Source organism: Apodemus sylvaticus, chromosome 20 (assembly GCF_947179515.1).
Source record: "Apodemus sylvaticus chromosome 20, mApoSyl1.1, whole genome shotgun sequence".
NCBI lineage: Eukaryota > Metazoa > Chordata > Mammalia > Rodentia > Muridae > Apodemus > Apodemus sylvaticus.
Window position 1 is genome coordinate 2,805,834 of NC_067491.1, and position 16,024 is coordinate 2,821,857.

The 16,024-nt window shown below is 38.3% G+C and overlaps 1 protein-coding gene across 1 annotated transcript in view; it reads left to right on the forward strand.

Moving 5' to 3' along the window:
* Positions 1–15,792, forward strand: part of LOC127671280 (zinc finger protein basonuclin-2-like) — a 221,189-nt gene extending 205,397 nt beyond the window's left edge. Inside the window, exon 4 of the mRNA XM_052166009.1 lies at positions 15,655–15,792. Coding sequence (XP_052021969.1) covers positions 15,655–15,792 — 138 coding nt within the window. The remainder of the gene's footprint in view (positions 1–15,654) is intronic.
* The last annotated feature ends 232 nt before the right edge of the window (positions 15,793–16,024 follow it).

Sequence of the window (16,024 nt, forward strand, 5' to 3'; positions counted from 1 at the left end):
ATTGCTCACAAGCTGTGTTGCCATGTCTCTTAGACAACTTACCTTTAATTGGTCAAGAGAGATTCCGAGGGAGCAGAGGGATGAAGTTCTCCACAGACTGACTGGAGTCAACTGAGGAGACAGAGATTCTAAGCTGAATGAAGTAAGTGGCATGCCTGTTGCTTTCTGTTGAATGCCTCTCCCCTCTCTGCCTTGTGAGAGCACTATGCATCTACCTCCATCTATGACACTGCTATCTTGATATATGTAAAAGGCTGAAAGATTGGCCACCACACTGGTCATACAGTTTGCATTCCAGGACCATTAGCTATTTTATCCAGAGATATCTGAAAGAGAACATGATTAAACAGTGGTTGATGGAAGTCCAGGAAAAGGAGGAAGCAGTGGATGCCACAGTTATCATGAACTAACATACAAGTCTGGTTTCATGGTGACTCAGGGCAGCTTCTCAAGTGTACAGTAGAGTAAATGGCTATACAATTGTAAACAACCATTCTGCAGTATGTGTGTCTACATGTGCCTCTCTGTCATGGGAGGTTTCTCCAATTGTGTGTGATACATGAGTATGTACAGAGATGAGGGTCTCCATGAGTGAGAGATTATGCTTGTAGATGTGAGCATTCATACATGTGTACTTAGTTCTGTGTGGGCCTTCTCTGCCTCTATGCATACAGCACAAGCAATAAATCAAAGACTTTGTTCTCAGGGGCTCTATTGCTGCCCTGAGAGCCTGTTACCAAGGCTCAAAGGGTATGTGAGCAAGAGAGAAATGTGAGAAGGCTGGGCTACACTTGTTAGGCAGGAAGGTCGATTGTGTTTGGAAGAGGGATGGAAGCTTCTCTGGATTCCTCTGTGTAGGAAACCATGAGATTGTCCATCAGTTTAATCATCCATACACCCAAGAAGCTGCATCACATACTGTTTTACAGGTGTGTATTGTTGTGAGCATAGGTGAAAACAGGGCTTTTCACAGAGCAGCTTACAGCATAAATAAAACATAGATTTCTGTATAGGTCAAAGCTGTAGGCATTTTGATGGGAGAGCTCATTTCAACTTACTTCAAGTTGTACAACAATCTACCTACCCATTTGGTTCTCACTGTTTACAGCTCTGTTCCCTATCTTCTGATTCCATCAGTATTTTTTCATACTCCTGCATCTGCTTTTGTCCCCTCTGTCTGTCTCCTGCCCTGGTCAATCCCAGTACTTTTGACCTTTCTATTGGCTGTCAGATATTTATAATTAGCAATTAGCAGTAAGACAGTGCCAGAATATCTCTTGGATTGCCATCAGGCAATGACATTCATGTTTTGAGCAAAGTCAGCAAACTTTAAATCAGCAAAATTTAAAATCTAAAGCACAGTGATGGTTCAGAAACGACAGTATCAAACTCCTGCCATCACTTAGCTCTTTATCAGTACAGATTTAACAATTGAAAATACAGAGATGCACTTGCATATACAGTAAGGAATGTCACCTGAACAATGGATGGATATGTGCACACAGCATGCAAATGTGAAGGTCACAAGACAATTTCAGATGTTGCTTTATGTTACCTTCTACTTTCACGGTTGTGAGCCAGCTTATGAAGTACTAAAAACTATAGTCGGATCTTCTGAAAGAGTAGTGCATGCTCTTAATCACTAAAGCATCTATCTAACCCTCACCTAAGATACTTCACATTTGTTTGTTTGTGTGTTTGATATTGATCATAAAGGGATAAATGGTTGGAGGTCAGCAGATAATTTCAGGAAGGTGGTTTCTTTTAGATCTGTATATTGAATTTAAGAATGAAACATAGGTTACCACACAGAAAAGCTCAACAAAGTAAGATTTGGCAAACCAACAGAAGAAAAGAGCTCAAGAAACTGAGACATATTTTTGCACATTCAGGAGTCCTATAAAATACTAAACTGAAAGATAGGTTTTGGGAAGACTTTGCACACACCAATACACCCAATGTCTGCTGCCTCACCATCTGTGTGTACAAATAAGTTTTGATCAGTTGACTTAGAAGGCTTTATTCTCCTTGTGTCTAGTCTATCCTATGGTATGTATATTATTTATTCTTATTTTTCTACTTCAGGATTCCTTGAGCTCTGAGGAGGGGTATTTAATGGAGAAATCTCATATGGAGTTGGGTGCTGCTCTTTCTCTCTTTCTGTCTCTCTGTCTCTGACTCTTTCTGTCTCTGTCTCTCTCTCTTTCTGCTTCTATCTCTTTTCTCTGTGTGTGTGTGTGTCTGTCTGCCAGACATTCTGTATCTCAGTCCCTCTGCATGCATAATGTCTGATTGTCTATCTTTGCATTTTTTCCCATCAGATGCATGAGAAACCGGGGAAGATCCTTGAGGACATGGGCACAGGGGGAAAGTTCCTGAACATAATATATATTCAATTAATGACTTCACTGTACCTTTTAAAATGGTAAAAAATGTAAAATGTAAAGATATAAATAATGATGCATTTGGAGCTTCTAATATGTGTATATTTACTTTCTTTAAAGAATTGGACACTGAAGGCCTCCGTTCTCTCATTCAGCTAGGGAAAGAAATGCCAATGCTGCCATTACCCTTAGCAAGGCTGGATTTTTATAGACAGATTGATTTTTAGAGCGGCTGTTCAGAACAGACTGCTTCTGGAAAGCATGTAGTTGCAGGCTGATTTTGAGTGCAAGGGTAATACTATAAATAGTGACAAACACTTCAGATCCCAGAAATGTCAACAAGCAATGAAAACTTCATACTTGTCTGATTAGAAATGCAGTTGGCCCACACTACTGTCTAATATTTTGTGAATGGATATTGAGAATGGTATTTCATATTGGGGTCACAGATAACTTCTGGTTCAAAGTTCAAAGTACTATAATGGTGGGAGAATAGGAGCCTTTCCAAGAGTCCTTGTTAGAACATAGGGTAACAAATGGATAAAGACAGCGAATCTAAAATAAGAACTGTGGGAGAGTCACAGGACATAAGATGAGTAGAGCATCTGGGAAAGGATCCTTCCACTCACCATCTGCACCCTGGAGCTGGGTGGTTTCATTGCCCTCTGAGCACAGCCTGCCAGGAGAGAGCTGGGATTCCAGCAGTGATGTCACTTCTGGGTCACTTTCCCTCCAATAACAGTCCAGAGAGGGACAAGGAGCTCGTTTCATGGTTGTAGAAAGACAGCAAGAAGCTGCCATGCATAAGTGAGATCGTGAACGCAACACTTCCAGTGACTCCATCATGGAACTGTAAACCTTCAAAATGTAAGAAAAGCATGTATGTTACAAATCCTATTTAAGTAATGACAATTTATTATATTAATGACATCCACGTTGTCTGAAACCGATGTAGCTGCCCTAGTTCATTTTTGTGTTTTTCACTGTCAACTTGGTACATCCTTCCAGAACCCTTTAGCCTATGTTTCTTATAGACAATGTATTATGAGAACTTTCTTTTTCATAGATCAGGAAAGCTTTATGTTTTTAAAGAATAATGTGACCACATTTAATATTCCTTGTAATGTAGTTTTAATATGTACCATTATTTTTATTTCTTACATATTTACCTTGTTCTGTTTTGCATTTGTTTACATTATATTTTGTTTTACTTTTCTTATTTGTGGTGTTAATAGACCAAATTTTATGTAATTTAATCATGTATCCTCAATTAAAATATTAAGTATATTCTAAAAAAACAATAAATACAGACCTATCAGAATTACACCAGACTTCTTACCAGACACAATGAAAGCTAGAAGGTCCAGGACAGATCTCATTCAGACCCTAAGAGAACACAAATAAAGCCTAGACTACTCTATCCAGCAAAATTCTCAATTACCGTAATGAAGAAATCAAGATATTCCATGACAAAACCAAATTTATACAATATTTTTCCACAAATCCAGCCCTTCAAAGAATAATACATAGAAAACTCCAACAGAATGATGGAAACTACACTAGAAAAAGCAATAATGTAATCTTCCATTAACAGACCAATAAGACGGTAGCCACATAAACATAACTCCACTTTTAACAACAACAATACCAGGAAGCAACAATCAAAGACTAGAAACAAAGTGTTGAGCAGAGAGGGAAGGAATGACCTTACAGAGATTGCCCCCAAATAGGAATCCATTCCATATACAGTTACCAAACACAGACACTATTGTGCATGACAACAGTGCTAGCTGACAGTAGCCTGATATAGCAGTCTCGTGAGAGGCCTTGCCAGTACCTTACAAATACAGTGGGGGATTCTCTCAACCAACCATTGAACTGAGCAAAGGGTGCCCAATGGAGGAGCTAGAGAAAGGTCCCAAGGAGCTGTAGGGGTTTGCATCCCCATAGGAGGAACAATGATATTAACTGACAAGTACCCTCAGAGCTTTCAGCTATTTAACCACCAACCAAAGAGTACACAAGGAGAGGATGGTCTGGTTGGATATCAATGAGAGGAGAGGCACTTGGACCTGTAATGGATCATTGCCCCAGTGTAGGTGATGTAGTAAGAGTAATGTGAGTGGGTGGGTTAGTGAGCAGGGTGAGGGGGTAGAGAATAGGGCGTTTGGGGCGGTGAAATGTGGAAAGGAGATAACATTTGAAATGTAAATAAAGAAAACACCTAGTTAAAAAGGAAATGTGAAAGAGAAACAACCAGTTATGATTGTACATGCATTTAAAATGAAGATGCAACAATGGTTGAAGTTGAGGAAAGGGAGTGTGTGCTGACTGGTAGCTTATGGGAAAGGCGTTAAGGATCATATTGTTTTCCCTTCCATAATTTCATGGTGTCTATCTGCAATGGAATGGCCATCCTCTAAGACTTTAAGATCTTTCTATGGACATGGAGCTTCAATATGCAATCATTTTTTAACCACTTTCCTTGGAGTTTATATCATTAGCTTTGCAACATGATCTCACTATTGTGTCAAGACAGTCTCAGACCTGGGTTGATCTCCCTCCTCCTGCCTCACAAGAGGCAGGGCTAAAATCATGTTCCAGCATACAGGATTTCTTTTCATTATCTTCTTTTTCATATTTGATTAGGAATTTTTATTTCTAACAAACTTCAAAGTTTTATAAAATGAAAATTATTTTTATTTAAGTAGCTCAAATTTATATGGATAAGAGTAATGCCTTCTCAAAAATAGCAAACATTGATTATATGACTAATCAGTTAATCTAGCCAGTGTCATAATGGGAAGCACAATTATGAGATGACGTCGTTTCCCTATAACTTGGACAGCAAACATACTTATTAATATAGCAGGCTATATGATTGCTAAATATATGTAGCTTCTTTTCTTATGATATTGGAAACATCTAGAGTAGAGTTCTATACAGGTATGCCTAAGGCCTTAGTAATAAGATGTAAGGATGGAATTTCAGCCTCTTCGAAGTAGTTAATTGTGGCTAAATATAATTTCAGAATTGTCACTGACTAGTAACTCTTCGATATCTTCTACAATGGTAAATATCAACTATCAACTTGAGTGAATTTAAAATTACCATAGAAACATATCTTTAGGTATATCTTTCAGTATGTTTTCAGGAAAGCTTATCTGGGGAGAGAAAACACACCCTGAATGTGGGTCCATGCTCTCAGGGGCTGTGATCCTTGACAGATTAAAAAGGAAAAACTAAGCTGAGCACTGCCCTTCATCCCTCTCTGATTCATGAGTAGATGTAACGTGGCTAGCTGACCCATACCTCCTAAACCAAGATGGGCTGTGTCAGTTCAAACTCTAAGCAAAATGAAACTCTCCTGCTGTGGTCTAAGCCACAGTTAGTGACAGACTCCTAGGCACTGGCACAGTATGGCAAGTGATATGGATTCTTGTCATAATGAACTAAACTGTACAGTGTGGAAGCAGATGACAGAATGTTGAGTACTGATTATGTAGTCCCTTCCAGCACTGTACTGCAGCCTTGTGTATCTGACAGCATATGGCAAAAATGATGATTTTAGGTTATGAAAGACACTGTACCTCAGTTTACCCTCATGGTAGGAAAGGAAACATGTAGTTGAAAAGAATATGGGAATATGTCTGCCTGGGATGGTAGGGAAGAACTCTGCTGCAAGCCTCTAAGAATCAAGGCCTCCCAAGAAGCCCTGTAGTAAGCTTAGACTCTACAGCTACAATCAAGCCTCAATATGAAGGCAGTCATGCAAACAAACTGCCATCACTTCCATCTTCTCCTCAATATCTCTATGCCTCAGAACACCTGACCTGCTCCTGGATGTCTAAACTGTGGACAAAAATCAACATTTATTGTTTAAATGTTCTAAGTGTCCCAGTAAGTTAATCCACTGCATTTTTAACAGGATCACCGCATGGGCATGATAGGACATACCTTTAATTCCAACACTTAGGCAGCTATGCCAAGAAGATCTGGAATTCAAGATGACTTGAAAATCATATCTTCAAACTCTAAGAGCAAAAAGGGAAAGATAATTAATTTCATTTATAGGGGAACACGTATTACATTGCATAATAACCATTATATTTAAATAAACAACATGTGAAAGAAACTGTATTTATCTCCATAACAATCTTGACATCATTTCCATGTCATATAGAAAATGATCGATGTTTATAGAAAGTTGTGAGTGTGATGCAAATAATATAGGTTTCTAATGTTGTCATAAATAGAACAGACATAAGTTACAGTAAAAAAAAAAAACTGTAAGCTCATTAATCTCATCATGCCAAATCAAATAGAATATTTTTTCTGTAGGAAAATTTATGCTAAAATATGAGACAGCATATTGCTTATACAATGGTATGCTATAGAGAAATAGTATGCAATATAAATCTTAAACAAATACATTTCACTCATTTACTTTAATTGAATTATTTTCAAAGAGAATACTCGAAGAATCCGAGGAAAAGATATGTGGATCTAAGAAAAAAACTTACAAGCACATATGAGAAGAAATAGCTGAATACATTATTTGAAGGTTGTCTATTGTTTTCCTTTTAGGACTTTGTAATCTCGAGATTCAATACAGAACTTTAAGAAAATGACTGAATTCAAAATAATGAATATTGTTCCTGAATATTATTGTAAAACATACCAAGTACATATTGATGGCAATCACTACTACAAAACTGTGTGGAGACGAATGTGAAGGGTGCACTGTGATGGAAAGTGACTAAGAACACAGCATAATTACTCTTTCTTGTAAATAATGTACTGCAGATGAACAGAGTTTTAGGCATATAAGCTGGCCTGTAATTCTCTCTCAGAAGCACAGACAGAAACTTAGGAGCAAGCAGCTAGCTGATCTGGACAATGCAGCAAGCTTAATTTATAAGGCAGAGAGTCAAGGAAGAGAGTCTTGTCAACCTCAGCTTCCCTACACATTAGCAAGTGTACACATGTGTAGTGAGTGCCAACACATGTGCAGTGCATATGAGCATCCACACTATAAACTCATGTATATCCAAAACTTGTTAACTCAAGTAATGCTAAGTAAACGTAACATCAGAAATCAGATTACCTCACTACTATAACAGGCTCTTTAATAACAAAGAAAGAATTATGGACAACTTTGTGTTACTGCTGTTCATTACCATATATGCAGAGTTACTGTGGTAGTTTACAATCCTGTTTTCTGTATGGTTTCAGAAATCCAATGCCTATTACATTCTACCTGAACAAAATGTTGTATTTGTGGTATAAGGGGCACGTTTGCTGTGCTACAAATTCACAGACATTCAAACTTCCTTACACACAACCTTACTTATTACCTTAGAATCTGCCCTGTCACAGGTGTAGTTCCTCTTTGCTACAGGGCAAAGCTTCCTGGATCAGTGCCTCAGCCTCTGGCCTTTTTACATTTTACAGAGCTCTGGAAAATAGCTCAAAGAAAGAACACAAGGCTCAGGTCAGTGTAGGGTTGTTCAATCTCAAAGGCTTCTTACTAATACATTTATTTTCATTGTTAAAGAATCTTATTCTTTTCATTTGTGAGGCCCTATTACAGTATCTGAGAATGTGTTCTCACAAATCCCCAGCATGAAGCAATCATTATGAGCACAATTTCTCACCTCAGCCTTGAGACTGGATATTATTGTCCCTGAAATTTTAGGAACTGCAAGTGTAAAGAACATGTGTTTGGGGGTCATGATTTCATTATGCGAGATGAATATAATATATGTAATGTCACCCTGTTTGACTCTGTTAGAAAAAATATTAACCAGCATAATCCCAGACCCCAATCATGTGCAGATTATTTTAATTTCTGATATAAAATTCTACTCACTCTATCACTCTTGATGTCCTCATCTCTCTTCTCTCTCTTTTCCTAGTTTTGAACACAGGCCTGAACTAGACGAGTCAGCACAACTTTGTATCTATGGTGTTCTAATTTTTTTCAGTTCTGCTGTGACACACATTTTTAAATAATGAGAAGCATTTTGCTCTGATTAAATGAAATACACAGAATTCGTAGTACAACTCAGTTGGTAAATTACTGGGTTAACAGACACAAAGTTTTGAAATTTGTCCTCAGCACTGCATAAAACTTGCTGGTGCTGAATCTTTGCAATCTCAGTATCCAGATCCAGTGAAAAGTAGAGCAGAAATCCTGTATCATCTTATATAACTTATTATGTCACTCTGTGCTACAGGGTTTCCTGCCCCAAAAAGCAAATGAACATATGGCAAGTCAAATATTAATGTTTATAAACAAATTATCCTGCCCATGAAGGCAAGTGAATTTGCTTCTTTTGAAGGATAAAAACCTCCATGACAGTTGTCTAGACAGGTAAACTGCAGTGATAGGAAAGGAAATAAAATGTGCACCTGCTGAAACTCTGCAGACTGCCATTTTGTTCTTTTTTTCCTTTTTTGGAACTATCTTTTATGGGGGATGGTTCATCAATCTTCCTTGGCGACTGCCTTCCTCATGGCTGCCAGGACATTGCCAGCTCCTCCCGCTTTCTCGTGGCCCAGATCGCGCCCACCCTCTTCTTGATGAACTAGAGTGCGCGCGTGTCTGTGGACACTGAGCGACTCCAGGGCGCGCTGCTCTTGGGGAGCGAAGCCCTGCACCTCCTGGATCGCATCCCTCACGAACTTGGTGCGCTTGGTGAGGCGCCCCGAGGCCGGCTGTGTCTTGGTTCCCTGATGTTCTTCTTCACCTTGTGGCTTTGTTGAGGCCATGGCCATGGGGTAGCGCAGGGCCATGGCTGCTGCTCTCCTACCACGGCCAGGACAGGAAGCCCAGTTTGTTATTTCAAGCTTATTCTCTAACCTACTTTCCTGGAAGTTGCTAGTTCCTTCTACTCGATTATCCAGGCTCCATCCTTTTACCTGTATCATATATTGTGCACTTCATGGTTTGTGGAGGACTAGGTTCATTTCATTATTTTCTATAAATAATATAGCATAGACAACAATAGAAAAAATAAACAGGTTTTCTATTTATTAGTCTATTGCAAATAGACATTATACTTCTTTGTCTCTAATCTTGATACACATGTGTGTTTAATCCAGAGAACATTTTTATGAAGTGCAACAACATATTGCCTAAATAGGCTAATTGCTAAAACAACATCACAGTCACTGGTGGTCACCATATCACTTCTAAATCAATTTTGTTTCTAGGGCAATGAAGAGAAAACAATATTAAATTGTATTTCATTTAGGTTCATCTTAAACTTTGCACTAGATAAATATGACTGTCATTTAATTGGCTATACTTTACATTAATTTATATGTGTGGACATTATAGTTTGCAATTAATATTATGAAATTGAAATCATAAACTTTTTTGTTTTTGTATGCAAACCAATAAAGTTTCATATGATTCAAAGGAAAAAAGTTACATTATACGTATTCATTTAAATAAGTAAAAAGTTTGTTATATAAAACAAAAGTAGTGAACATTTACATTTTTATTACTAAAACTACTAAAAATCTCAAGAAACATTTAAAAAAATCTATTCATGTGTCTTTGTGCTGAACTAAAATAATTTTTATAGATTTATTTCCCCTCTTGATTTAAGCATCTTTGATAAAATTAGTTGAAATCAGTAAACTCATTTTTCCAGTTTTCACTTTTTGAATTCATAATTTCTAATAGTGTCTTGAGGGTAGTATAAGAGAATCACATTAATTGGAAAGTGTTTAACAGTTCTTTATTTTGATAGAGTAGAGTAAGGAAGGAGTTTATGTTATTGTGGAAACCACTAAGCTAAGACATTCTCTCTCCTGGATGTTACCCTCACTATATACCTCCTATGAAGAATATTATGGACTTACAGTGAAAGAAAATATTTTGTCATCTCAGTAACAGAGCCTTGTAAATCTTGGTCTACTTTGATGAGACACTTACAACTTGAAAAGGAACTATGGAATTGATGTTTAAGCTTATAAACATTGAGGAATAAATGGACCTATAAACTAGATTTCAAACCTGCTGTATTGTGTATTGGGGGGCATCAGTAAACTTAAGATTTTATATAAAAAGCAAACATACAGTTTTATTATATGCAGAACATGTTTCACCAGGCTTGATTTAATAATATTTTGTTCCTCTTTTTATTGATATTTTCTTTATTTACATTTCTACTGTTTTCCCCTTTCCATGTCTCCTCTATAAAAATTGGGTACAGAGCTAAACAAAATATTCTCAACTGAAGAATACTGAATGGCGGAGAAGCACCTAGAGAGATGTTCAACATCCTTAATCATCAGCGAAATGAAAATCTAAACAACCCTGGGATTCAACCTCACACCAGTCTGAATGGGTAAGATCTAAAACTCAGGTGACAGCAGATTCTGGTAAGGATGTGGAGAAAGAGGAACACTCCTCCATTGTTGGTGGGATTGCAATCTGGTAAAACCACTCTAGAATTCAGTTTGGCAGTTCCTCAGAAAATTGAACATAGCACTACCTGAGGACCCAGATATACTACTCCTGGGCATATACCTAGAAGATGCTCCAACATGTAATAAGGACACATGCTCCACTAGGTTCATAGCAGCCGAATACATAATAGCCAGAAGCAACAAAGAACCCAGATGTCCCTCAACAGAGGAATAGAAACAGAAAACATTGTACAATTACACAATGGAGTACTACTCAGCTATTAAAAGCAATAGATTCATGAAATTGTTAGCAAATGGATGGAACTAGAAAATGTCTTCCTGAGAGAGGTAACGCAATCACAAGAGAACACACATGGTATGTACTCCCTGATCAGTGGATATTAGCCCAGAATCTTGGAATACCTAAGATACAATTCACAGACAGTGTGAAGCTCAAGAGGAAGGAACACCAAAGTGTGGATAGTTTGATCCTCTTAGAAGGAGGATCAAAATGCCCATGGGGGGAGATTCAGAGACAAATTGTGGAGCAGAGACTAAGGGAAAAGCCATTCAGAGACTGCCATACCTGGAGCCCATCCCACATACAGTTACTAAACCCAGACACTATTGTGGATGCCAACAAATGCTTGCTGACAGGAGCCTGATACAGCTGTCCCCTGAGAGGCTCTGCTAGTGCCTGACAAATACAGAAGTGGATGCTAACCGCCAACCAATGGACTGAGCACAGGGACCCTAATGGAGGATCTAGAGAAAGAACCCAAGAAGCTATAGGTGTTTGCAGCCTCAGAGGAGGAACAATATGAACCACCCAGTAACCCCAGAACTCTCAGGGACCAAACCACCATCAATTGAATACACATGGCGGGACCCATGGCTCCAGTACCATATGTAGCAGAGGACGGCCTTGTTGGACACCAGTGAAAGGAGAGGCTCTTGGTCCTGTGAAGTCTGGATGCTCCAGTGTAGGGGAATGGCAGGACAGGTGTTGAGGGGTTGGGGAGCAAGAGGAGAGAAGATAGGATAGGGAGTTTTGGAGGGGAAATCTAGGAAAGAGGATAACAATTGTGATGTAAATAAAATAACTAAAAACAATTAAGGAAAAAAGGTAAAAAAAATCAATTGTATGAAAGAGACAAGAAGAGTTGTCAATACATAAACTGAACAATTCAGGAGGCTGTGTAAAAGAGAACTATGTAGAAAGTGAACCCAGAAGACTCAGTTACACACTCCCTCCCAATGGGAAATCCAGCAGAAAGCAGGGGACAAGGACCTGGGATCATTGAATAGGTATATAATCATGGGTATATAGGAGAAATCGTGTCATTTGTCACAAAGTGAGTGGAAAATAACTTAATGTGATTTTGTGCAATCATATAAAATTTTCTGATGAGTCATATAAAAATAAAAGGACAACTTTCTGAGTGTGCAGTTCCTCTGAACTAAAGAGTGTAAAAGAGCCTGAGATTCCACTAACTTCATAATTCTTCCCTTTTATTTTTCAGTGCTGCACATTTCTAGTTACTATGTTTTCCCCAAATTACTTTAACTTTCAGGGTATTTTGAGCTTCAATTGGAATTTTACATTTTCCCCCCTAGATCTGTGAAAAATATCAGTAGACTGCTGATGATCAGTGGAGATATAGACTGGAGATGCATATGGTGGTTATTGAAGAAACTAGCAATAAAGATGAAATCTGTTCCAGGTATACAACTTCTCAGTATAGATGATACTGAAAGGACTTTAAGTCAGCAATACACAAATATACTTACACATATGTGTTTATTGATGTCATGTTTCAAGGAGTCATGTAGAAGTTTGAGCATAGCTGACCATCATATGAAGAAAACTGAAATAAAATATGCACATGTTAAATAATCTTATTAAAATATCTCAGTTAACCTTGAGTGATATCTTGGCCTCACCTGAGAAGAGTGTAGCAACTATGGATCACCAAGATGAAAATGGTCTTTAGGCATGTCTGTGAGGGGTTGTTAATTGATAGGGGAGGACCCATGCAACTGTGGACATTGCCCACCATTCCCTGGAAGGAGGTCCTGGGCAACTAAGCATGAGCTTGGGAGTCAGCCAGCAAAAACAGTGCTCATTGCTGCAGAAGATTCTGTTCATCATGGCTGGGAGTAGAGTATGCTGGAGCACAGCATTTTAGCCTTGCAGAAAGGCAACAAAGAAGAAGGGGTGCACTCCTCTGGTGGCCATCTCCTTTGCTACTGTTTATTCAACCTCAGCTTCCAGGTCAAAGGACACACACTTCCCACATTCAGAGTGGAACACCTGCCATTTGATAATCCCACCTGGAAAATATCTAACACAACCAGAAATATGCTTCTATGATTTCCTAGATGATTTCAGTCAACTTGAAAGTGTATAAACCATCAAAACATTTAACAGTCTATTTATTATTATATACCTTTCTTCCACTTTGTTTGCAAAGTGAGTGCTCAGGGAATTTAATCATCCCAGGAAGAAATTCCCATTAGCTGCAATTCCTGGCCCAAAGGCAAAGTAATTCCACACTAATACTTGAACATATATGTTAATTGCTGCAATGCTTCAACGAAACAAGAAATAGAATGGGTCGAGCTGACAATTATCTGAAGAACATGAAATGTTCCAATATACATAAAATAAAATGTGCCAATCTACTAACAGAATTTATTTAAAATATTTCAGTTACACTTTAATTATTGCTTGGTACACCTTAGAGTATCAAAAGTACAAAATTAGAATTTCTGGTACTCATACTTCAATATTCATTTTTTAAAAAATATTTTAAATGAAAATTATCAATTATAAACATTAGTGAAATACAATATCATGAGTAAATAAATTTACACACTATTTCCTAAATAATATAAATTTCCTAGCTTCTTGTTTATCTTATGACAGGTGGGAACCTAGTGATACCTAGGCACTCAGACCAAGGGAGTCTAGGGAAGAAAGGATCTTTCTCTACTGGAACAACAAATATGGTAAGTCTCAATGCAGTTTCAAATGAAGGTAATTTACATGGAATTATGAGAGACAAATTTAAAATGTAAATGTTATTTTTGTGTTTATACTAATGATCCTCAAATGTTTTCACCCAAGTGGTCATATATCACTTTTTCTTTTTATTGCCACTGGGATTAGATAACACAGGTCAATGCCCTTATCAGTTAGTCTTTAGCCTGCATTGCACTCTGTGCTCAAACACTGACCCAAGAAAGTCACGTACAGTGCTGAGGTCCAAGGTGCTCAGATTACTCAAAGGTTTTATTACCTACTGAGGAATTTCAGGATTAGGTTCTGAACTTTTTTGTTTGTTTTTTGTTTATTTTTTATTAGATATTTCCTTTATTTATATTTCAAATGGTATTCCCTTTCCTTGTTTCCCCTCCAAAAACACCCTATCCCATTTCCCCTCCCCGTTTACCAACAATCACCCACACACTTTCCTGACCTGGAATTCCCCTACACTGGGGCATTGAGACTTCATAGCAGCAATGGCCTCTCCTCTCCTTGATGTCTGAAATGGCCATCCTCTGCTACATAAGTAGCTGGAGCCATGGGTTCTCTTTGTTTGGTGTTTTAGTCTTTGGGAGCTCTGGGGATACTTGTTGGTACTTGTTCCTCCTGTGGAGCTGAAAATCTCTTCAGCTCTTTGGGTCCTTTCTCCAACTGCTCCTTTGAGGAACCTATGCTCGGTCTATTGGTTGGTTGTAAGCCATCGTGTGTTGATCCACCTTTCAAGAAGGATCAATGTACCCACACTTTGGTATTACTTCTTCTTGAGCTTCATGTGGTCTGTGAGTTGTATATTGGGTATTGGGAGCTTTTGGGCTAATATCCACTTATCAGCAAGTGATTACTGTGTGTTTTCTTTTGTGATTGCTTTACCTCACTCAGGGTGATATTTTCTAGTTCCAACCATTTGCCTAAGAATTTCATGAATTCTGGTATGCACTCACTAATAAGTGGATATTAACCTAGAAAACTGGAATACCCAAAACATAATCCACACATCAAATGAGGTACAAGAAGAAAGGAGGAGTGGCCCCTGGTTCTGGAAAGACTCAGTGAAACAGTATTCGGCAAAACCAGAACGGGGAAGTGGGAAGGGGTGGGCGGGAAGACAAGGGAAGAGAAGGGGGCTTAAGGGACTTTCGGGGAGTGGGGGGGCTAGAAAAGGGAAATCATTTGATATGTAAATAAATTATATCGAATAAAAAAATTTAAAAAAAAAGAATTTCATGAATTCATTGTTTTTAATAGCTGAGCAGTACTCCATTAAATGTACCACATTTTCCGTATCCATTCCTCTGAACTTCTTAGAGAGCAGAAACTGAGTTTTCCTTCCTCATGGTCATGAAAATGCATTACCATCCTATGTGTAAAAAATCCACTCATAGCTATGCGAAGTTTTTTGTTTCTCATTTCAATAAATAGGCTATTTGTAAGACAGCTCCTAAAGTTGAACATTCCCTAAAAACTCATGTGCATTACATTTTTAATGGGGAGAGACATCCCAATCCCAAGCCTACCACTTGATTACCATTATAAGGAAATCCCATGGTGGGATTATTTACCAAATTCATAAAACTCAATCACCACATGTGAGGTTCTATTCACTCTAATTTCTTTAGCAAAAGAGATCTGTGAATCCAATACAAACATGCAGCAATACAGATGCACAGACCTGTGTGTGTTTGTGTTTGTGTGTGTGTCTGTTTATTTGCATGCATGTGCACGTGTGCTAGAGATCTGGAATGGCAGCAGGCCCGACCAATGATTTTGATCTTTCCTGTCTTTCTTTTTCTGTCTTAGAACATCCTCAGACACCATGATGTCACTCTACCTCCACAAGAGAGATTCCAAATCTTAAGTGCGCTAGAGCAGAGCAATGAAATCAACAACGATTCTTTGTTGGCTTCTTACATGAGCCTGAGGAAAAACGTCTTCTAAATGGCAGTCGAACTGGAAAAATGTGGACAAGGAGAAGCCGCCTTTGTGCTCTCTCACAAATTCCTCACATGAGAACCCGCGGTTTCTACTCCTTTCCTGGAACTCTTCCCTTGTTCAACCTCCTGTTCTCTTCAGGGTTCTCTCCTTGGCTGACAGCTATGGAACTGGAGGCTGCCATCTCTTTATCAGATTTCTGGCAGCTCACACACAGGCTTTTTCTTGCAATTCAAAG